This window comes from Salmo trutta, chromosome 26 (assembly GCF_901001165.1).
Source record: "Salmo trutta chromosome 26, fSalTru1.1, whole genome shotgun sequence".
NCBI classification, from domain to species: Eukaryota; Metazoa; Chordata; class Actinopteri; order Salmoniformes; family Salmonidae; genus Salmo; species Salmo trutta.
Window position 1 is genome coordinate 32,683,871 of NC_042982.1, and position 26,375 is coordinate 32,710,245.

At 41.9% G+C, this 26,375-nt stretch overlaps 1 protein-coding gene across 5 annotated transcripts in view; it reads right to left on the bottom strand.

The window, feature by feature from the left end:
• Positions 1 to 3,607: 3,607 nt before the first annotated feature.
• slc36a4 (solute carrier family 36 member 4) overlaps positions 3,608 to 26,375 on the bottom strand; it is a 237,139-nt gene continuing 214,371 nt past the window's right edge. For all 5 annotated transcript variants that reach the window (XM_029715727.1, XM_029715726.1, XM_029715725.1 and 2 more), the window contains one exon: positions 3,608 to 7,013. In XM_029715727.1, the coding sequence (XP_029571587.1) occupies positions 6,658 to 7,013 (356 nt within the window). In that variant the 3' untranslated portion in view covers positions 3,608 to 6,657. The remainder of the gene's footprint in view (positions 7,014 to 26,375) is intronic.

Genomic DNA, 26,375 nt, shown 5'->3' on the forward strand with positions numbered 1-26,375 from the left:
GCACCGGACTGGTCAATGTCCTGCCATGCTCTATGCAGCCTGTATCCGGCAGTTCTTATTTTAAGTGGATGGTCAGGGATAGAGGCTGGAAATAGCATGTCCGTCCCCAGAGATAATCTGCATATAGATAGACATGGTTTGATTAAGACACCCAAGTCAGCTCAGTCTGTTTGAATTTTCTAATTTTCCACACACCCCGTGTCTCTGCTGATTCTGAGAGAAAAATAAATCTGTTGACAAATCTTCTGTGATCACCCAAAGCTCATGGATGAGCAGAGTCCCCACACACACACCTTCACGAAAAAATTAAATAACATCTAATGTGATAGACCATGTGACTGGACAGGAAATAGAAAGCATCAACTGAATGTTAAATGTGTTTCCTGTCAGGTATTGTAATTGTCTGTATTGTCTACTTGTTGAATGTTTGTGAAGTCTTGATTTGTGGTTGTTTGTAATGTATTTTTAATTGGTGTTGGACCCCAGGAAGATTAGCTTGCGTTACAGCATTAGCTAATGGGGATCCTAATAAAAATGACACACATACACTACACAGCTCTAGGAGGAGCAGAGTTAGGGAAGCAGTGGTGCCTTAATAAGAATCTCCAGCTCAGTTTCATAATCTCCAGCTGTTATCACTTTACTACCAACGAGAAATTACTAATGGAAATGATGAATGGAAGAAGCTGGGGATGGGATTGCAGACCTCATTACCAACTCTAGTGCAGGCATTGTTCACCGTTAGCAAAAAAAGAGGGAGAATGACAGAGTGAAACAAAAATAGAGTTGAGTGCCAACTACGATGGATATCCATCAACATGCTCATCTGAATATAGTGATAACCTTTGCACCACAGAACATTATTCTATTTAAAAACACCTAAAGGTTTTACATCGGAGCTAGTGTTAAGCATATTATTGATTTCCAGTTTCCACATCACAGTGGAGCATAATTTGACTGACTGGTATAGTTCCTTATAGACAGCTTGTAGGTTAGGATGTATTACTTTCCTTCGCTGAGTCAACAGAAAAACTCAGTTTTCTTGAAAACGTGGTGTGGTATGGGGGAGGAAGTAGGGAGGAATTCTAAAGTGATATACTGAACAAAAAATTGCCAAATCAGAGCCCAAGTGGCCCAGCTGTAAGAGCCTGCTGAACAGCGTTAGGCTTAATGTCACTCTAGATTCATTTAACTGAGGTATAAAGTATATTCCAATGTAAATAGATTTTCCTTGAGAGGCAGGCAGTGTGTTTCTGACTGTTTAAGGCTGTATATCTCTTCCAAACATGCACTCTGTGCTTCCCCAGCAGCACATACACACACAAGCCTGCACACAAACACACAGGCACACGCCCACCCACCCACACACACACCCTCTGTTTGAATAGGCCCAGTGTTCCTCTGGAGTTATCAAATAAGTAGCCCAAATTCAAATTTGACCAGCTGCCAATCAATACAAAGCGAATTACAGTGTTTCTGTGTGTAGATGAGAGAGAGTGTGTGTGAGTGAGACTGAATAAGGGAAAGTGTGTGTGTGACAGATCTCCTCTGCTCCGCTGTTGGACAGAGCAGAGGAGAGGTAGGCAGAGAAAGCTCTGACAGTGTGAGTGAGACTGAATAAGGGAAAGTGTGTGTGTGACAGATCTCCTCTGCTCCGCTGTTGGACAGAGCAGAGGAGAGGTAGGCAGAGAAAGCTCTGACAGTGTGATTTCCCTGGTGGTCAGACCTCTTGAATAATATTACACAGCGGTGTGTGAAGGCTCCCAGCGCAGCGCGAGGTGTGTGCTTACACTGTGGCATGATGGGAACTTAAATGACTTAAATGTAATGTAAATGAAAACAGAGGGCCACCTGACTTGCAGATATAAGTGGCTCTGCCAGCGATCAGCGTTCCAACCCAAAACTTTTAACGGCACTAATGCCCTCCAAAGCATGCTGTACCATACAAACCCTCCACACAACCAACAGCCTTTACCAATGTCATATTCAGTCATTTAGCCGACACTCTCATCCAGAGTAGGGAATGTCTCTTACCTAGTTCAGTTGAAGGCAGACACATCCTACTCATGACCTTACCATGACCAAAATAACGGACACAATACAATGTCTTTCCTCAGTAAATCTATGTTCATTTATTCAATCATAATAACGTGTGTTACATTGATTGAATTCATAATAAAGGTGGTACATGATATACACTGAGTGTACAAAACATTAGGAACACCTGCTCTATCCATGACAGACTGACCAGGTGAATCCAGGTGAATCCAGGTGAATCCAGGTGAAACCTATGATCCCTTATTAATGTCACTTGTTAAATCCACTTCAAATCAATGTAGATGTTAAAAAGTTAAAGAAGTTTAAAAAAAATGAAATATTAAGGTGTTCCTAATGTTTGGTATACTCAGTGTATATCCTCACATGATACAAAGTAAAGGGAATATCTAGTCAGTTGAACAACAATGCATTCAAAAATGTGTCTTCTGCATTTAACCCAACCCCTCTTAATCAGAGGTGAGAGGGAGCTGCCGTAATCGACAGCCACGTCATCGGTGCCTGGAGAACAACTGTTGTTGTGGGTGAACTGCCTTGCTCAGGGGCAGAACGACACATTTTTACCTCGTCAGCTCGGGGATTTGATTCAGCAACCTCTCCTACCCACCAGGCTACCTGCCGCCCCAGTATGATCCCCACCTAAATATAACCTAGGCTTATTCCTGCAATGATCCTATTACAGACCCTAGGTACCACCACCTTCTAAATACTTCAACAATACTCCTTTTACAAGCTGGAATGTAAGTTATACGTCAAAAAAGGAAACAACTTAACTTTGTAGGACCGTTTCGAAGGTACACAACTTAAACATTTTTGTCAAAAGGAAACTTTATAATAGAAATGTATTTGGAAGATGTGGTAAAAACTGTAGTCTGTTGTCAACTCTTACACTCCTACTCCTCATTGGTTATCAACCCATGCAGCGAGAGAGACTTTTATTTGTGAGTGTTGTTCCCGAGTGGAGGGACCCATCCATGAATCATCGTCGCCCCCCCGCTTTGCTCCAACTGAAAAGGTTTCTCCACGAACAGAACAGGGATAAATTGATGTCTTTAAGGCACAACAAAGCAAATCATTTTAGAATGTCTAGGCGGGATTCGGCAGTGGTGGTGGGAACAGCAGCGGAGTGAGGAACTCATCCATGTAAAACGAAATACGATGAATGTGCAAAACAAGTCATTAATACATATTGGTACATTGTACCTGTGAGAGGAGCGGATGCTGTTCTTTTAGAAGTTAGCTTGAAGTGTTAGCGTACCATCTAACGCCCATCATCACCGATCAGCTAGGATTATTTTGGTTTAATTGGCGAACTCGCTGGAAGACACCCTCAGAACAAACCAAGGGTGTTATTGAGCGTGTCTTGAGTGACGTTGGCGTTGTGTAGAAAAGACTATTGGAGCCCTGTGACATTGTTTAACACCGTCTGACACTAACACTTAGGTTTAACAGCAGAGCAACAAATGAGACAATGAAACCTTTAGGTTTTATAACGCAGCAGCGTCAGACAGAGGTCGTTGACCTTTGTGACGGACGGTAATAGGGAGTGCAGTTTGAGTTATTACCAGGTAGTAGTTACTTTATTGCACCATAAATTCACTAGTGTGCGGACAGTGCTCTCCTGTACTGATTACTGATTCAACTGAAGGAACATTATCATTACCATAGACGACTGTAGAAAATCCTGAGGGACAAATTGGACATGATCATGTAGAATGGTCGGTTGAGAGGCAGTGAAATGGAATAGAGGATATAGTGATCATATGACACACTGACAGAACCAACCAATCACTGCGGTAAACATACTAACAAACCAATGGATATGGAATGATGTGGGTCTTTTCATTGTCAATCTCGTAGAGGAAGCCAATCACAGTCTTCCCACTGGGCACAGATGTCAGTTCAACATCAACATTCACATAGAATTTTTTGGTTGAAATGACGTGGAAACAACATTGATTTAACCAGTTTTTCCCCAGCGGGTTCCCTCTCATCAGTTAAGGCTTCCTTCCTGACATTGTTCAATGATGATACAGTTGAATTCAGCAGACAGACATTTCAGTGTTAAACATTATTTTCTCCTATATCGATAAATAAATATACATCATATTGCTGTGTTGGAAGATACTGCCACAGGGAGCAGCCTGGAAGGTCTTTGATAATTGAGTCTTGGTTTAGTCCTGGTTAAATATAGCCACGGTAGACAGGTAGCCAAAAACAAATCTTAGTTGCCAACAGCAGGCATCTATAATGTTATCTAAACTTGTCCATTTACGTATCAAAAAGCCTTGATTGATTTGTCTACGAGAAATTGTATGTGCCTGTAAAAGGGTATATTAATGTTATTCATATGTGTCTGTAGACAACGACCTTTGGGAGTTTATGAGTTTATGACAGTTCAAAGGCCAAAAGTCAAGAAAATGGGGCAGGGAATGAAGGGGCAAGGCTCCGAGTCTCTTGGTTTTCGATAGTGTTCCTATCTGTATAGCTCCTACAGACACTAAACCAGAGGAGAAGACAAGCTGCAAGGCCGGTTTCCCATCGCCTTAGTCTCACCAGGACGCCTGCTCTCCTGCCTTGTTTTCACCTGTGTTTTCACTTGGGTAGCCAGAAGATTGGTTCGGAGGTACACAAAGAGCCCAGGGCAGATGAGTCAAAGTTGAAGCCAGAATTGAGGATCGTAACTGCCGATCTGATTTTCAAAGGTTGTTGTCGATCATAATCAATGTTCCCTTCCGACACTGAGCAAATTTCAGGTCTGCTGAGCGCAAACTTGAACATTGTGAAAGTTCTGTGCAATTTCCGGCGCGAGTTTACTGTGAACACTGAGGCTGTACCCGCTTTAAGTTACAGTTTTAACAGTGGCCAAGTAGGCTACTGTGGTTATTTGATCATAATGTAGACCTACCAGAGTGGCCTACCATCAAAAACAATGGAGAAAATGTATCCCATAACATTTTAACATGGACATAGCTGTTTTATCATTCGGTCTACAGTAGCAGCCAATGAGTGGTGTTCAATGTATGACTACATTACATGAGACTTTTTTTAAAAACACGCAGGGTGACTGAAAATGTTGTGTTGTTTGATGCAAGAAACCACTTTACAAAATACAATTAATTATTATTCCCATACCACTATTACAGAGAATCAGACAAATGATGCTACCCTCTGCCTATTGGTTATTTAGCTTATTCAAAACCGTCTCAAAATACAACACTTCCCCTTTAAGACAAAAAAAAGCTCTTTACTTGACTTGCTTTTCAAAGATGACTAGAAATGCATTTTGTGTTCATGTAGGAAGCAACCACTCCCTGATTGTTGACAAAAACTTTGCTAATAACTCGCTAACTAGCAAAGAATATGAACAAATGTGCACAGGTGGCTACATGCAGTTCTCGCTTTGATCTCAAAACAAACGAATATACTCAATACCGCGCATGCTGTCCAGTTCAAATTGAATGGCACAGATCCATATATGGCAATGGCTATTTGCATATAGGCTTTCTGCAGCTCTGATTGGTTATGGTGCACCGGTCTGTGCAGCGTATGGGCCTGAGTTATGCATGTAAATGGTATAGAATCCTATTCCAATGCGCTCTGCCTAAAAGAGAATCTCTTGCACAGTTAGCTTTGCATACTAAATCTTGCATAGCTCGTTTTGTTTCGGTATGTTACATTGAAAGTGGCTAATATTGCGTTGATTCGAGCAAAATTCCCACAGTAGTGGGAAACGTTGATGGTGTTAACTAAAGAGGAAAACTGTAGAAAGTTGAGTGAAGTTCTCTGCGTGGGCTGATATTTCATCTGCGCGGCAGCCCGAAGGGAGGGCGAGCAGCTTGGAGGGAACATTTATCATAACAATTGATAGCGGCTACAGTTCCCACTCCCCAAGGGTTAAAAAACCATATCAGAGGTTCTAGAATCACCAACAATACAAGAAGGAGAATTTGGTTTCAGATGATGTACTGTGGGACCTGCATATAGGGCTGTTGTTTCCCTGCGACATCATACATTCATGATTTCGTTTTTGATGAGATTTTCCCCTCTGATAGAGATGAGGCAGTGGAAATGTCACACTAGCTCTGCTGGAGTTGGAGAGAGAACTCTGATCACTGCGGGGCAATGTGCTGAAGCTGGTGATGAGTGGGATAAGCTAGCTGGGGATGTTTACGCTTGTGTGTGTGCCACAAATGTTGTTGTTATGTCTGGCAGTCCATAACATCCATATGAAAGGGTTCTATGTGGTTAGGGCTGTGTACAGTACAGTGTATTTCCTATGTTTCTATGCTGTGTGTTTGAAAGGGTTCTATGTGGTTAGGGCTGTGTACAGTACAATGTCTTTCCTATGTTTCTATGCTGTGTGTTTGGTTCTACTTTTTCATGTTCCAATGACTACACTGTGCGGAAGGACACTCGAGCATTCCTGTCAGATCGTCGTCAGGGACTATGCTGTCCATTTCATTTTCTATAGATTTGACAAAACAAGGATCCGGCAACCATATGAAAAACAATCTGTAAGTGAACACATTGTCTGCTCGTCATGTAATCTCCTGCTGCCCTAGGAGCTATGACTACAGGTCATTTTAAGGTCAACCAAGATCATCCCAAGGTCACAGCAGCAGTAGGTGTGGTCCAGTTCCCACCTAGCTCCTCAGACATCCCCAAGGCCCCAGCCACAGTAGTATCAGCAGCAACAGTCAGGTTCTGAGCTGCCTCCCTGATGACCTCTGGAGAGACGATCTCGGCCAGGGTGACGTAGGTCCCAGCCAGGAACCCTATGAAGCCCACCACAGCGATGACAAGGTCCTTGACCAACATGGCTGGCTTCAGCGGTCGGTCTGAGAAGGTGATGAGCTCCACCAGAGGGGGGAAGACCAGGGCCAGGGCACTGCTGGACACGGCACCCACCAGGGAGATGACCAAGTCCAGACGAGGTATCAGCACAGCAAAGGAGACTGGAGAGGAGTAGAGAGGAGGGGACAGGGAGAGGAGTAGAGAGGAGAGGCCAGGGAGAGGAGTAGAGAGGAGAGGACAGGGAGAGGAGGGGACAGGGAGAGGAGTAGAGAGGAGGGGACAGGGAGAGGAGTAGAGAGGAGGGGACAGGGAGAGGAGTAGAGAGGAGGGGACAGGGAGAGGAGTAGAGAGGAGGGGACAGGGAGAGGAGTAGAGAGGAGGGGACAGGGAGAGGAGTAGAGAGGAGAGGCCAGGGAGAGGAGTAGAGAGGAGACAGGGAGAGGAGTAGAGAGGAGGGGACAGGGAGAGGAGTAGAGAGGAGGGGACAGGGAGAGGAGTAGAGAGGAGGGGACAGGGAGAGGAGTAGAGAGGTGAAAAAGGAAGCCGAGAGAGGGGTGGCAATAAAGAGGGGAGGGGGAGGAAAGAGTGGGGAAGTAAAGTGAGAGAGGAGATAGGGAAAGGAAGGGAAAAGGATGGAGTGGGGGGAGGAGGAGAGAGAGGAGAGAAGTGCAGAGGTCATCAAACAGAGCATGGAAACAGATGTCTAGAGACAAATGAATCAATCTCCCACACATGCATATCACAGCACAGACATTCCCCATACATTATACTTCCATGGTGGAGAATGCCAACTCTCCCATCCCTATAGGCCATCCCAACAATCAACAATAATACAATGCCTACAAACCACCTTCCAGCTGGAACAATGAGTCACACAACATGAAAGCAGAGGTCAATATAAAGTTCTGGGCCCTTAGGGGCCCCCATAGACACACTGAAAAACCGACCACACTACCCTAAACCTTCAATATGTAAACTTCCCTTTTAAGTTGGCCTCCTAATTTCACTTTTCCAGGGGCCAGTTGAGGGGAGGGGAGTACAGGAGGAGGGGAGTACAGGAGGTAACTGTGAACATGGCTTAGTGTTACTGTTAGCACGCTGACAGTAATCTCTCTTAGTCTCCCAGGCAGCCAGACCCCCACTGCAGGAGATGTGTTTGTTGGCAGAGAGAGGGATGGAACGGGGGATAAAGGGAGATAGGGAAGAAGGGATAGCAGTTAGAGAAAAAGACAGAGAGAAAGAGAGAGAGGAGGGGAGGTAGGAATGGGTATGGCATGTAGAGAGGAGTACAGGATTAAAGTGCAGGGGCTTATAAGAGGCACACACATGCAGTACGCTCATCTAGATCTGCCCAGGTTCTGGGGACAGTACATGGTCACTGAGACACCAACAACAGCAACCGAGAAATCTAACATAACCGAATAGTCTCATCCAGCTCTCCCACCTAACATACATTTCCACAGGAGAGTCTCTGGAGAGACATGATCCAGATCCACACAGAATGAGCAGAGGTAGCGCTTACACACAAACACACCCAAATAACTCTCAGACTAAACATAGACACCCCCCCCCCCCCACACACAAAAAGTATTCTTCCCTTCAGAGGAACCCCCAAACATCTGTCATGACTATAGTTATATTTCATCATACATTATTTACCTCAGAGCAGAACATCAAATGGCAAATTAGTATTAGAACATCAGATGAATAACTGACCAATCATAGTTAATCACTGTCTGTTATGAGTCATTTCTAGCCTGGCAGTTAAGAGCGTTGGGCCAGTGACCGAAAGATCGCTGGTTCGAATTCCTGAGCCGACTAGGGTAAAAATCTGTCAATGTTTCACGACTTCCGTCATGGAACATGACATGACATGACATAACATGAGCCTTGACCACCTACATCTATTAGTGAACATGATACTATAAATATGATGGAACATGACATGACATGACATGACATGAGCCTTGACCACCTACATCTATTAGTGAACATGATACTATAAATATGATGGAACATGACATGACATGAGCCTTGACCACCTACATCTATTAGTGAACATGATACTATAAATATGATGGAACATGACATGACATGACATAACATGAGCCTTGACCACCTACATCTATTAGTGAACATGATACTATAAATATGATGGAACATGACATGACATGACATGACATAACATGAGCCTTGACCACCTACATCTATTAGTGAACATGATACTATAAATATGATGGAACATGACATGACTTGACATGAGCCTTGACCACCTACATCTATTAGTGAACATGATACTATAAATATGATGGAACATGACATGACATAACATTTCATGAGCCTTGACCACCTACATCTATTAGTGAACATGATACTATAAATATGATGGAACATGACATGACATGACATAACATGAGCCTTGACCACCTACATCTATTAGTGAACATGATACTATAAATATGATGGAACATGACATGACATGACATGACATGAGCCTTGACCACCTACATCTATTAGTGAACATGATACTATAAATATGATGGAACATGACATGACATGACATAACATGAGCCTTGACCACCTACATCTATTAGTGAACATGATACTATAAATATGATGGAACATGACATGACATGACATAACATGAGCCTTGACCACCTACATCTATTAGTGAACATGATACTATAAATATGATGGAACATGACATGACATGACATGACATGAGCCTTGACCACCTACATCTATTAGTGAACATGATACTATAAATATGATGGAACATGACATGACATGAGCCTTGACCACCTACATCTATTAGTGAACATGATACTATAAATATGATGGAACATGACATGACATGACATAACATGAGCCTTGACCACCTACATCTATTAGTGAACATGATACTATAAATATGATGGAACATGACATGACATGACATGACATAACATGAGCCTTGACCACCTACATCTATTAGTGAACATGATACTATAAATATGATGGAACATGACATGACTTGACATGAGCCTTGACCACCTACATCTATTAGTGAACATGATACTATAAATATGATGGAACATGACATGACATAACATTTCATGAGCCTTGACCACCTACATCTATTAGTGAACATGATACTATAAATATGATGGAACATGACATGACATGACATAACATGAGCCTTGACCACCTACATCTATTAGTGAACATGATACTATAAATATGATGGAACATGACATGACATGACATGACATGAGCCTTGACCACCTACATCTATTAGTGAACATGATACTATAAATATGATGGAACATGACATGACATGACATAACATGAGCCTTGACCACCTACATCTATTAGTGAACATGATACTATAAATATGATGGAACATGACATGACATGACATAACATGAGCCTTGACCACCTACATCTATTAGTGAACATGATACTATAAATATGATGGAACATGACATGACTTGACATGAGCCTTGACCACCTACATCTATTAGTGAACATGATACTATAAATATGATGGAACATGACATGACATGACATAACATGAGCCTTGACCACCTACATCTATTAGTGAACATGATACTATAAATATGATGGAACATGACATGACATGACATAACATGAGCCTTGGCCACCTACATCTATTAGTGAACATGATACTATAAATATGATGGAACATGACATGACATAACATGAGCCTTGACCACCTACATCTATTAGTGCTTAATTAACACTTTAGTGAGCACCCAACCAGTTACACTGAGCCAGTTTCCATATTAAACTAACACAGCCCTGCCCAATGCCCTTCACGTGTTCATGGATTACTGTGTGAGGAGGGGAGTGTGTATGACGTGGCTGTGTGTGCATGTGTGTTATGTCCACTACAGACACAACACACACACTCTCCAGGGACAGGGAAGCACCAAGCCTGGCTCGACTCCATCTACTGTCACTGTGTCGCCCCCCCCTCCCTGTCCCTCCAAGTCCTCAGAGGGATGACATCACAGTCTGGATAGAGCAGAGGGAGTTGACAGTCCAATGTCTTTCCTGGATGTAATGTAGTCCAGGAAAACTATCATATCTAAGAGTGGTCACAGAAGAGTGAGATTATACATAGCACCTTTGGGAGGGTACAATAAGGAAGGAGAGTAAGGTAGAGATGTATTGTCTCTGCCTGTCATTGGTCTTGATAATTGTATGACCTTTACCCAGAGTTGGGGTCAATTTCAATTCCAATTCCAAATTTTCCTCATTGTAAAGCATTGAAGATAATAGGATTTGGAATTACTGTGTACTTCCTGAACTGACAGGAATTGACCCCAAAACTGCCTTTACCTACAGTCTAGGAATTCTTCATTCTTTGAGTGGTGATTGCCATTTCATTACTCTTATCATAGTGTGAAAGACTGTGTAAACACTCTAATATTATTTGAAACACTCTGGCCCAAACTACAGCAGGAGGGTTAGGCTCCAGCCCAGACCGCACCGGGAGCCAGACAGACAGACAGACAGCAGAAGAAAGATACTGTCACAATGTCGACTGAAGGTGGCGCCTCTCCTCGTTCGGGCGGCGCTCGGCGGTCGTCGTCGCCGGCCTACTAGCTGCCACCGATCCTCTTTTCATTTTCTTTTGGTGAGGTCTGGTTTATGTGTGCACCTGTATTGTGTTAGATCGTTAGTGGGGGGATATTTAGTCTCTCTGTTTAGGTTTGGAGATTGTGCGGGATTGTTGTTGTTTGGTTAGGTTGGGGTTTAGGCATTCCCTCTGCATTTTTGTGTGTTAAGGCATACAAGTTTTCTGGGCTGCGCCCCTACTCTGTTTTCGGGCTCTTACTGTTATTGTATTTTCGCCCTGCCTTACATGTTGTTGGCAGTTTTGGACTGTTGCCTATTAAAACGTGTGTTCACGGACCTTGGTCTCCTGTGCCTGACTTCACCCCTCCTGCTGCTTTGAGTTCCTGACAGGTACATTCTAATGTCTAGACTTTTTTTCCTCATGTCCCTCTAACTTGGGCCCAAGTTTTTCAAGATGGCCGTCCTTGAAATGTGAGAGAGGAACACTTCAGTGAGAGATTATATGTCAGACCCCAGCAGACTTCTCATCTTCTCATCTTGATAACTTTACCTGGTTCCTGACACTGTGGTTATTTTCTGTTTTTAACAGAAACCCCATTTCAATACACACATTACCACTGCTTTACCACTATATTTCTAACATCCTCTTCAGATTTCTCCAATCACCCGCTCTGTCCAATCTGCCACTATTCTATCAAGCCCCACTCTCCTTCTCTCCCACCATCCTCTTTTCCTAATCAGTCCCAGCTTTCATTTCTCATCCATCTCATTGAGTAACGCTTCCGACCCTTTAAACTCTCTCTCTCTGCTACAACACTTCCCTCCTCCCTCCTCTTCCCCTCGCCCCATTTCCCCTGTGTTATATGTTGATTTCTCCCGCTAAGCCCAAAATCATCCTTTCATTCTTTACATCTCTTACTCTCTGATACTTTCATTCACTTCCGTCGCTCATTCTAATTATCTCTCACTCCATCTCGTTTCCCCCTTTCCCCCCTATCCCTTCTCATTCACAGTAAAGCGTGGTGTCGTGGCCTAGCTTTTCATTTGTCCATATTTCAGCGTACTAACAACTTGCTCTTCTGGACAGAACCTCCATCAAACGTGCATGGTAAAGATCAAGGCCTAATCTCCTTCAACTCTGTATGCAAAACCCTTGCATCTACAGCAGCCCACTTTAAACCTGTGCCAATACTGAATGGAAATTCAACCTCTTATCCCAGCACTTTATACTGTACTGTAACAACCAACCTCTTATCCCAGCACTTTATACTGTACTGTAACAACCAACCTCTTATCCCAGCACATTATACTGTACTGTAACAACCAACCTCTTATCCCAGCACTGTATACTGCACTGTAACAACCAACCTCTTATCCCAGCACATTATACTGTACTGTAACAACCAACCTCTTATCCCAGCACTGTATACTGTACTGTAACAACCAACCTCTTATCCCAGCACTGTATACTGTACTGTAACAACCAACCTCTTATCCCAGCACTGTATACTGTACTGTAACAACCAACCTCTTATCCCAGCACTGTATACTGCACTGTAACAACCAACCTCTTATCCCAGCACTGTATACTGCACTGTAACAACCAACCTCTTATCCCAGCACTTTATACTGTACTGTAACAACCAACCTCTTATCCCAGCACTGTATTAATACTGTACTGTAACAAGCAACCTCTTATCCCAGCACTTTATAGTGTACTGTAACAACCAACCTCTTATCCCAGCACTTTATACTGTACTGTAACAACCAACCTCTTATCCCAGAACTGTATACTGTACTGTAACAACCAACCTCTTATCCCAGCACTTTATACTGTACTGTAACAACCAACCTCTTATCCCAGCACTGTATACTGTACTGTAACAACCAACCTCTTATCCCAGCACTTTATACTGTACTGTAACAACCAACCTCTTATCCCAGCACTGTATACTGTACTGTAACAACCAACCTCTTATCCCAGCACATTATACTGTACTGTAACAACCAACCTCTTATCCCAGCACATTATACTGTACTGTAACAACCAACCTCTTATCCCAGCACATTATACTGTACTGTAACAACCAACCTCTTATCCCAGCACTGTATACTGTACTGTAACAACCAACCTCTTATCCCACCACATTATAATGTACTGTAACAACCAACCTCTTATCCCACCACATTATACTGTACTGTAACAACCAACCTCTTATCCCAGCACATTATACTGTACTGTAACAACCAACCTCTTATCCCAGCACTTTATACTGCACTGTAACAACCAACCTCTTATCCCAGCACTGTATATATACTGTACTGTAACAACCAACCTCTTATCCCAGCACTTTATACTGTACTGTAACAACCAACCTCTTATCCCAGCACTGTATACTGTACTGTAACAACCAACCTCTTATCCCAGCACTGTATACTGTACTGTAACAACCAACCTCTTATCCCAGCACTGTATACTGTACTGTAACAACCAACCTCTTATCCCAGCACTTTATATATACTGTACTGTAACAACCAACCTCTTGTCCCAGCACTGTATACTGTACTGTAACAACCAACCTGTTATCCCAGCACGTTATACTGTACTGTAACAACCAACCTTTTATCCCAGCACTTTATACTGTACTGTAATAACCAACCGCTTATCCCAGCACTGTATACTATACTGTAACAACCAACCTCTTATCCCAGCACTGTATACTGTACTGTAACAACCAACCTCTTATCCCAGCACTGTATACTGTACTGTAACAACCAACCTCTTATCCCAGCACTGTATACTGTACTGTAACAACCAACCTCTTATCCCAGCACTGTATACTGTACTGTCACAACCAACCTCTTATCCCAGCACTTTATACTGTACTGTAACAACCAACCTCTTATCCCAGCACTGTATACTGTACTGTAACAACCAACCTCTTATCCCAGCACTGTATACTGTACTGTAACAACCAACCTCTTATCCCAGCACTGTATACTGTACTGTAACAACCAACCTCTTATCCCAGCACTGTATACTGTACTGTAACAACCAACCTCTTATCCCAGCACTGTATACTGTACTGTAACAACCAATCTCTTATCCCAGCACTGTATACTGTACTGTAACAACCAACCTCTTATCCCAGCACTTTATACTGTACTGTAACAACCAACCTCTTATCCCAGGACTTTATACTGCACTGTAACAACCAACCTCTTATCCCAGCACTGTATATATACTGTACTGTAACAACCAACCTCTTATCCCAGCACTTTATACTGTACTGTAACAACCAACCTCTTATCCCAGCACTGTATACTGTACTGTAACAACCAACCTCTTATCCCAGCACTGTATACTGTACTGTAACAACCAACCTCTTATCCCAGCACTGTATACTGTACTGTCACAACCAACCTCTTATCCCAGCACTGTATACTGTACTGTAACAACCAACCTCTTATCCCAGCACTGTATACTGTACTGTAACAACCAACCTCTTATCCCAGCACTGTATACTGTACTGTAACAACCAACCTCTTATCCCAGCACTGTATACTGTACTGTAACAACCAACCTCTTATCCCAGCACTGTATACTGTACTGTAACAACCAACCTCTTATCCCAGCACTGTATACTGTACTGTAACAACCAACCTCTTATCCCAGCACTGTATACTGTACTGTAACAACCAACCTCTTATCCCAGCACTTTATACTGTACTGTAACAACCAACCTCTTATTCCAGCACTTTATACTGTACTGTAACAACCAACCTCTTATCCCAGCACTTTATACTGTACTGTAACAACCAACCTCTTATCCCAGCACTTTATACTGTACTGTAACAACCAACCTCTTATCCCAGCACTGTATATATACTGTACTGTAACAACCAACCTCTTATCCCAGCACTGTATACTGTACTGTAACAACCAACCTCTTATCCCAGCACTTTATACTGTGCTGTAACAACCAACCTCTTATCCCAGCACTTTATACTGCACTGTAACAACCAACCTCTTATCCCAGCACTTTATACTGCACTGTAACAACCAACCTCTTATCCCAGCACTTTATACTGCACTGTAACAACCAACCTCTTATCCCAGCACTTTATACTGTACTGTAACAACCAATCTCTTATCCCAGCACTTTATACTGTACTGTAACAACCAATCTCTTATCCCAGCACTTTATACTGTACTGTAACAACCAACCTCTTATCCCAGCACTTTATACTGTACTGTAACAACCAATCTCTTATCCCAGCACTTTATACTGTACTGTAACAACCAACCTCTTATCCCAGCACTTTATACTGCACTGTAACAACCAACCTCTTATCCCAGCACTTTATACTGTACTGTAACAACCAACCTCTTATCCCAGCACTGTATACTGTACTGTAACAACAACCTCTTATCCCAGCACTGTATACTGTACTGTAACAACCAACCTCTTATCCCAGCACTGTATACTGTACTGTAACAACCAACCTCTTATCCCAGCACTGTATACTGTACTGTAACAACCAACCTCTTATCCCAGCACTTTATACTGTACTGTAACAACCAACCTCTTATCCCAGCACTTTATACTGTACTGTAACAACCAACCTCTTATCCCAGCACTTTATACTGTACTGTAACAAGCAACCTCTTATCCCAGCACTGTATAAATACTGTACTGTAACAAGCAACCTCTTATCCCAGCACTTTATACTGTACTGTAACAACCAACCTCTTATCCCAGCACTTTATACTGTACTGTAACAACCAACCTCTTATCCCATTACTTTATACTATACTGTAACAACCAACCTCTTATCCCAGCACTTTATACTATACTGTAACAACCAACCTCTTATCCCAGCACTTTATACTATACTGTAACAACCAACCTCTTATCCCAGCACTTTATACTGCACTGTAACAACCAACCTCTTATCCCAGCACTGTATATATACTGTACTGTAACAACCAATCTCTTATCCCAGCACTTTATACTGTACTGTAACAACCAACCTCTTATCCCAGCACTGTATACTGTACTGTAACAACCAACCTCTTATCCCAGCACTGTATACTGTACTGTAACAACCAACCTCTTATCCCAGCACTGTATACTGTACTGTAACAACCAACCTCTTATCCCAGCACTTTATATATACTGTACTGTAACAACCAACCTCTTATCCCAGCACTGTATACTGTACTGTAACAACCAACCTTTTATCCCAGCACTTTATACTGTACTGTAATAACCAACCTCTTATCCCAGCACTGTATACTATACTGTAGCAACCAACCGCTTATCCCAGCACTGTATACTGTACTGTAACAACCAACCTCTTATCCCAGCACTGTATACTGTACTGTAACAACCAACCTCTTATCCCAGCACTGTATACTGTACTGTAACAACCAACCTCTTATCCCAGCACTGTATACTGTACTGTAACAACCAACCTCTTATCCCAGAACTTTATACTGTACTGTAACAACCAACCTCTTATCCCAGCACTTTATACTGCACTGTAACAACCAACCTCTTATCCCAGCACTTTATACTGTACTGTAACAACCAACCTCTTATCCCAGCACTGTATACTATACTGTAACAACCAACCTCTTGTCCCAGCACTTTATACTGTACTGTAACAACCAACCTCTTATCCCAGCACTGTATACTGTACTGTAACAACAACCTCTTATCCCAGCACTGTATACTGTACTGTAACAACCAACCTCTTATCCCAGCACTGTATACTGTACTGTACCAACCAACCTCTTATCCCAGCACTGAATACTGTACTGTAACAACCAACCTCTTATCCCAGCACTGTATACTGTACTGTAACAACCAACCTCTTATCCCAGCACTGTATACTGTACTGTAACAACCAACGTCTTATCCCAGCACTGTATACTGTACTGTAACAACCAACCTCTTATCCCAGCACTGTATACTGTACTGTAACAACCAACCTCTTATCCCAGCACTTTATACTGTACTGTAACAACCAACCTCTTATCCCAGCACTGTATACTGTACTGTAACAACCAACCTCTTATCCCAGCACTGTATACTGTACTGTAACAACCAACCTCTTATCCCAGCACTGTATACTGTACTGTAACAACCAATTTCTTATCCCAGCACTTTATACTGTACTGTAACAACCAACCTCTTATCCCAGCACTTTATACTGTACTGTAACAACCAAACTCTTATCCCAGCACTGTATACTGTACTTTAACAACCAACCTCTTATCCCAGCACTGTATACTGTACTGTAACAACCAACCTCTTATCCCAGCACTGTATATATACTGTACTGTAACAACCAACCTCTTATCCCAGCACTGTATACTGTACTGTAACAACCAACCTCTTATCCCAGCACATAATACTGTACTGTAACAACCAACCTCTTATCCCAGCACTGTATACTGTACTGTAACAACCAACCTCTTATCCCAGCACTGTATACTGTACTGTAACATCCAACCTCTTATCCCAGCACTTTATATATACTGTACTGTAACAACCAACCTCTTATCCCAGCACTGTATACTGTACTGTAACAACCAACCTTTTATCCCATCACTTTATACTGTACTGTAATAACCAACCTCTTATCCCAGCACTGTATACTATACTGTAGCAACCAACCGCTTATCCCAGCACTGTATACTGTACTGTAACAACCAACCTCTTATCCCAGCACTGTATACTGTACTGTAACAACCAACCTCTTATCCCAGCACTGTATACTGTACTGTAACAACCAACCTCTTATCCCAGCACTGTATACTGTACTGTAACAACCAACCTCTTATCCCAGCACTTTATACTGTACTGTAACAACCAACCTCTTATCCCAGCACTTTATACTGTACTGTAACAACCAACCTCTTATCACAGCACTGTATACTGTACTGTAACAATCAACCTCTTATCCCAGCACTTTATACTGTACTGTAACAACCAACCTCTTATCCCAGCACTGTATACTATACTGTAACAACCAACCTCTTGTCCCAGCACTTTATACTGTACTGTAACAACCAACCTCTTATCCCAGCACTGTATACTGTACTGTAACAACCAACCTCTTATCCCAGCACTGTATACTGTACTGTAACAACCAACCTCTTATCCCAGCACTGTATACTGTACTGTACCAACCAACCTCTTATCCCAGCACTGTATACTGTACTGTAACAACCAACCTCTTATCCCAGCACTGTATACTGTACTGTAACAACCAACCTCTTATCCCAGCACTGTATACTGTACTGTAACAACCAACCTCTTATCCCAGCACTGTATACTTTACTGTAACAACCAACCTCTTATCCCAGCACTGTATACTGTACTGTAACAACCAACCTCTTATCCCAGCACTGTATACTGTACTGTAACAACCAACCTCTTATCCCAGCACTGTATACTGTACTGTAACAACCAACCTCTTATCCCAGCACTGTATACTGTACTGTAACAACCAACTTCTTATCCCAGCACTTTATACTGTACTGTAACAACCAACCTCTTATCCCAGCACTTTATACTGTACTGTAACAACCAAACTCTTATCCCAGCACTGTATACTGTACTGTAACAACCAACCTCTTATCCCAGCACTGTATACTGTACTGTAACAACCAACCTCTTATCCCAGCACTGTATATATACTGTACTGTAACAACCAACCTCTTATCCCAGCACTTTATACTGTACTGTAACAACCAACCTCTTATCCCAGCACATAATACTGTACTGTAACAACCAACCTCTTATCCCAGCACTGTATACTGTACTGTAACAACCAACCTCTTATCCCAGCACTGTATACTGTACTGTAACAACCAACCTCTTATCCCAGCACTGTATACTGTACTGTAACAACCAACCTCTTATCCCAGCACTGTATACTGTACTGTAACAACCAACCTCTTATCCCAGCACTGTATACTGTACTGTAACAACTAACTTCTTATCCCAGCACTTTATACTGTACTGTAACAACCAACCTCTTATCCCAGCACTTTATACTGTACTGTAACAACCAAACTCTTATCCCAGCACTGTATACTGTACTGTAACAACCAACCTCTTATCCCAGCACTGTATACTGTACTGTAACAACCAACCTCTTATCCCAGCACTGTATATATACTGTACTGTAACAACCAACCTCTTATCCCAGCACTGTATACTGTACTGTAACAACCAACCTCTTATCCCACCACATTATACTGTACTGTAACAACCAAACTCTTATCCCAGCACTGTATACTGTACTGTAACAACCAACCTCTTATCCCAGCACTTTATACTGTACTGTAACAACCAACCTCTTATCCCAGCACTGTATATATACTGTACTGTAACAACCAACCTCTTATCCCAGCACTGTATACTGTACTGTAACAACCAACCTCTTATCCCAGCACATTATACTGTACTGTAACAACCAACCTCTTATCCCAGCACTGTATACTGTACTGTAACAACCAACCTCTTATCCCAGCACTTTATACTATACTGTAACAACCAACCTCTTATCCCAGCACATAATACTGTACTGTAACAACCAACCTCTTATCCCAGCACTGTATACTGTACTGTAACAACCAACCTCTTATCCCAGCACTTTATACTGTACTGTAACAACCAACCTCTTATCCCAGCACTTTATACTGCACTGTAACAACCAACCCTCCCACCTGCATACTTTTGGGAGGATTGTCAAGCTAAGTATTCAGCAGATCGTCAGCTTTACATTATGGATCATTTGTATTTATTATGGATCCCCATTAGCTGTTGCCAAGTCAGCAGCTATGGGGTCCAGCAAAATGATGGCAGTTATAAAATCAATACATTTCAAAAACATACACATTCAACACATTAAGTTGGTAACTCTATAGTGGGCCTCAACAGCATGGTGCATCCTAGGGAAATCACATAATTTCAGGCACTATTATGTGTAGTTGCTTTGTCTTGTGCAATCTTTTCCCCATTCCTATTCAATTAGCACAACATCCTTCATTGCAACACAACCGTTTTAATCTCAACCCTAAACTACTGGTGACGACCTATTCTCCAGCATAGGCTCGCAGCCTCAGACAAGGCGGTTTCCCTCCGTAGTTCCCTCCTCCCTCCGTCATCTTACTGGTTTGCCATGGTTTCCTTCTAATGTTGCATTCACAACTCCTTATTCCTTCACGTGATTTAGGTTTTCTGACCAGGTCTTGTCACCCTAACCACTAGCCTCACTCTTAAGCATTCTAAATGGGCTTCCTGGGGTACTATCATAATAGCTTGCACTTACACTCAATCCCTTCTCATGCTTTACCATTATTTATACCATGGTTGAATACTCCTTTCTGACTGGCTTGAAGAGCATTCTAGAGCGTGCATTATTTCATTATAATGCACAGTATATTTGCACGGTAGAAATCAATGGCTATAGTTAATTTTACAAGTTTTGTTTGAGCTACACACTCGGCCCTGCTCTGCTCCACATCATTCGCTTCTATTCCTGCCTATTCTCTCCTTTCTCAAGTAATAAAAAGGGGTTATCTAACCCCTCTATGCTACACTAGTCTTTCTTTCAGAACTGGAGCTGCAACCACCGCAGCCACACTAGGTATAATTCCACCCTCACTCTCCAGCATCTAGATTCTGTCTTTGTTGCCATTCAGTTAAGCCTGTACTCGATTGAAGTGTAGCTACTTCCCAGTCTAGACACTCCTAACTTATTTATCTGATTAAAAGCTTGTGCCAGTCTGCCCTGTCACACTCTGACACAATTTCCATTTTCATTTTGTTGGTCACCGGTTTTCCCCCTGAGAAGATGAGGCTCTAATGGAGTCCATAGTGTGGCCTGGTTAAACCAGACAATGCTGCACTGCATGGTTTACCAGTATGGACTGCTGGACTGGAGGAAAGAGCCGTCTGAATGTAGCGTAGATTTGGAATGCAATGATGTCTCATTAAAACCTGGGAGGATTATGTTGCCTTGTTTGAGAGGTGGAGGGAGAGAGAGAGAGAGAGAGAGGAGGGGAGAGGGAAAGAAAGAGCAAGTGAACATTATATTGAAGTAGGGATAAGACGAACAGAGAAAAAAGAGTGAGTGAAAAGGCAAATAGAGACAGAGCGAGAGAAAGAGACAGACCGAGAGAAAGAAAGAAGAGAGAGAGATATAGAAAGCTCCATGTTAGAATTACAGAATCACCTTAGTGCATTTCAGCTCTAATGACTTTTTGTCTCCCGCCAAAGCAGGAACGCTACTAGGATGTCTAAACAACTCAAACCTCAGCCAGATAACTCTCCTCTCCGCGTGCGCGTGGTGTGCGCGTGGTAACTCCCTGACATTTAAGCTGCACTGGAAAAACCCAGAAAGCAAACTTGTTAACATTTGCACTGCGTGTTCGTGGCTTGGGATAAGCAGCGAACATTACGTAGCCATGTTTTCTAATCCTGATCCAACATCCAGGGTGAATCAATCAGGATTTGAAGATGTTTGGTGAAGAAAAGCACGATAATTCAAACCCAAGTCTGTATATGAGCCCCACATTTCAGGACCTGTCAAGACTTCAGGGGGAGAATAAGAGACAACAAAGAGAAGAAGAACAGATTTGTACCTGAGAGCAGGAGAATGACAGATAGATTAAATAAAACTAGATTCATATTTCATGGCTGTGTAGGGAGCTCCCTACCTCTCCTATTCCTTCTGACACAACACTGAGTCATACCTCTCTAGAACTGTACTATAGTATATATATATATCCCAGTGTCTGTCCTTATATATATAGATGAGTAGGTGTCCACATTTTTGTAGGTGAGTAGGTGTCCAAAAATTTGGACACCTACTCATTCTTTATTTTTACTTTTTTCTACATTGTAGAATAGTGAAGACGTCAAATCTGTGAAATAACACATGTGGAATCATGTAGTACCCCAAAAAGATTATTCAAAGTAGCCACCCTTTGCCTTGATGACAGCTTTGCGCAATCTTGGCATTCTCTCAACCAGCTTCATGATGTAGTCACCTGGAATGCATTTCAATTAACAGGTGAGCCTTGTTAAAAGTTAATTTGTGTAATTTCTTTCCTTCTTAATGCATTTGAGCCAATCAGTTGTGTTGTGACTAGGTAGGGGTGGTATACAGAAGATAGCCCTATTTGGTAAAAGACCAAGTCCATATTATGGGAAAAAACAGCTCAAATAAGCAAAGAGAAATGACAGACCATCATTACCTTAAGACATGAAGGTCAGTCAATCCGGAAGATTTCAAGAACTTTTAAAGTTTCTTTAAGCGCAGTTGCAAAAACCATCAAGCACTATGATGAAACTGACTATCATGGGACTGCCACAGGAAATGAAGACCCAGAGTTACCTCTGCTGCAGAGGATACGTTCATTAGAGTTAACTGCACCTGAAATTGCAGCTCAAATAAATGCTTCACAGAGTTCAAGTAACAGACACACTTCAACATCAACTGTTCAGATGAGACTGCATGAATCAGGCCTTCATGGTCAAATTGCTGCAAAGAAATCATTACTAAAAGACACAAATAATAAGAAGAGACTTGCTTGGGCCAAGAAACACGAGCAATGGACATTAGACCGGTGGAAATCTGTCCTTTGGTCTGATGAGTCCAAATTTGAGATTTTTGGTTCCAACCGCCATGTCTTTGTGAGACGCAGAGTAGGTGAACGGATGATCTCCGCATGTGTGGTTCCCACCGTGAAGCATGGAGGGGGTGTGGGAGTGCTTTGCTGGTGACACTGTCAGTGATTTATTTAGAATTCAAGGCACACTTAAGCAGCATGGCTACCACAGCATTCTACAGCGATACGCCATTACATCTGGTTTGCACTTAATGGGACTATCATTTGTTTTTCAACAGGACAATGACCCAACACACCTCCAGGCTGTGTAAGGGCTGTTTGACCAAGAAGGAGAGTGAATGAGTGCTGCATCAGATGACCTGGCCTCCACAAATCACCCGACCTCAAAGCAATTGAGATGGTTTGGGATGAGTTGGACCGCAGAGTGAAGGAAAAATAGCCAACAAGTGCACAGCATATGTGGGAACTCCTTCAAGATTGTTGGAAAAGCATTCCAGGTGAAGCTGGTTGAGAGAATGCCAAGACTGTGCAAAGCTGTCATCAAGGCAAAGGGTGGCGACTTTGAAGAATCTAAAATCTAAAATCTATTTTGATTTGTTTAACACTTTTTTGGTTACTACATGGTTTCATATGTCTTCACTATTATTCGAAAATAGTAAAAATGCAGTGCCTTAGACCGCTGTGCCACTCGGGAGACCAACTATAGTATATTTCTGTAATACGGTATTATACCTCTATACAACTGTACCATAGTATATCTCTGAACCACAGTGAGCAACGTTTTGCTAGTGTATAATGGTAACTTCACAAAAACTAGTGGGAACCCACACCTCTTTAGAATGACTCTCTCTTTTACCTCAGTGAGCGACATGTTTCTACAGAGCCACATCTCTACAGTTTGAAGGAGAGTTTATAGAGCTCCTTCTCTCTATAACTTTGACAAAAATAATCACTACCTATGCTTAATTTCTCAATCACTTCCCGTCTAGTTGGTTCGCAACCTATAATTTAATATCCCCGTGAAAGCCTTGATTATTAGAGAAAACGCAAGCAAAGATAATCAATTTGCGAAATGGGAAAACAAATAAAATAAAAACAATCAGAGGAATTTAGGGAGGTAAAAAGGAGAGGAGGCAGACAGGCTTGTTGATGCTACATCCAGATAGCAATGAGTCATTGATATCCAACTGTTGGATGTACATATGTATAGTGCCTTCAGAAAGTATTCATAGCCCTTGACCTATTGCACATTTTGTTATGTTACAGCCTGAATTGGATTAAATATTTTTTCCCCCCCTCAGCTATCTACACACAATACCATGAAATGAGCAGCTCCAGTCTAGATTTAGCCTTGTGGTTTAGGTTTTTGTCCTGCTGAAAGGTGAATTCATCTCCAGTCTAGGTTTAGCCTTGTGTTTTAGGTTATTGTCCTGCTGAAAGGTGAATTCATCTCCTAGTGTCTGTTGGAAAGCAGACAAACAGGTTTTCTTCTAGGATTTTGCCTGTATCTGTATTTTGTTTATTTTTATCCTAAAAACTCCCTTGCCGATGACAAGCATACCCATAACATGATGCAGCACCACCATGCTTGAAAATATGAGGAGTGGTACTCAGTGATGTTTTGTGTATGCCCCAAACATAATGCTTATTCAGATGAAAAAAAGTCAATTTCTTTGCCAATTTTTTTGCAGTATTACTTAAGTGCCTTGTTGCAAACAAGATGCATGTTTTAGAATATTTGTATTCAGTACAGGCTTCATTCTTTTCACTCTGTTATGTAAGTTACTATTGTGGAGTAACTATAATGCTGTTGATCCATCCACAGTTCTCATATCACAGCCATTAAACTCTAACTGTTTTAAAATCCCCATTGGCCTCATGGTGAAATCCCTGAGCAGTTTCCTTACTTTCCGGCAACTGAGTTAGGAAGGACGCCTATATCTTTGTAGTGACTGTGTGTATTGATACACCCTCCAAAGTGTAATTAATACCTTCACTATGCTCAAAGGTATGTGCTTTTTTACCAATCGATGCCCTTATTTGTGAGACATTGAAAAATCTCCCTGGTCTTTGTGGTGGAATATATGCTTGAATTTCACTACCTGATTGAGGGAGATTACAGATAATTGGATGTGTGGTGTACAGAGATGGAATAGTCATTCAAAAATCATGTTAACCACTATTATTGAACACGGAATGCGATTTGCGATTTGTTAAGCACATTTTTACAAATGTATGCTTGCCATAAGAAAGTGGTTGAATACTTATTGACAAAAATATGTATATATTTCTAAAATGTTCTACAAACACAATTCCACTTTGACATTATGGGGTATTTTGTGTAGATCAGTGACCCAAAATCTCCATCTAATACTTTTTTTATTAAGCTGTGACACAAACAATTTTGGAAAAAGTTAAGTGGTGTGAATACTTTCTGAATGTGTGTGTGTACTTGTTTTCCTTCCTGATCAGGACCCCAATGTCCTAACAATTCACCCATGTGAGTGTGTGTGTGTGTGTGTGTGTGTGTGTGTGTGTGTGTGTGTGTGTGTGTGTGTGTGTGTGTTGGTGTGTGAGTGTGGAACTCTCACCCTGAGTGCTCTCTAATCACTTAATTACAGTGGAGATAGAATGCTTATTAGATGAAACGCCCCACCACAACAGGACACGAGCAGAAAAAAAACATTTAAGATAAAAATCATCCGCTGCATTAAAAAATAGAATGCCAATTCCCCAATGACATAGGAGGATGTAGAGACGACGTGAGAGCTGTGCTAATGGAAAGTGGGGTCTGTGTAAACCTTGGGCGGCGGGCACCGTGGAACCAGCTGTACCCTTCCATGGTGTTCACATTACGCAAAGTACATACAGTGTCTTCAGAAAGTTCACACACCCCTTGACTTTTTCCACATTTCCTTTGTGTTACAGAATTTTAAATTGATTAAATTGAGATTTTGGGTCACTGGCCTACACATAATACACCAAAATGTAAAAGTAATTTTTTTATTATTATTATTTTTCAAATGAATGATAAATGAGAAGCTGAAATGTGTTGCATCAATAAGTATTCAACCCTTTTGTTATGGCTAGTCTAAATAAGTTCAGGAGTAAAAATGTGCTTAATAAGTCACATAATAAGTTGAATGGACTCACTCTGTGTGCAGAGTGAAACACAAGGCCAAATCTACACTGTTGCTTACCAACAAGACAGTGAATGTTCCTGAGTGGCCGATTTAGTTTTGACTTAAATCGGCTTGAAAATATATGGCAAGACCTGGAAATG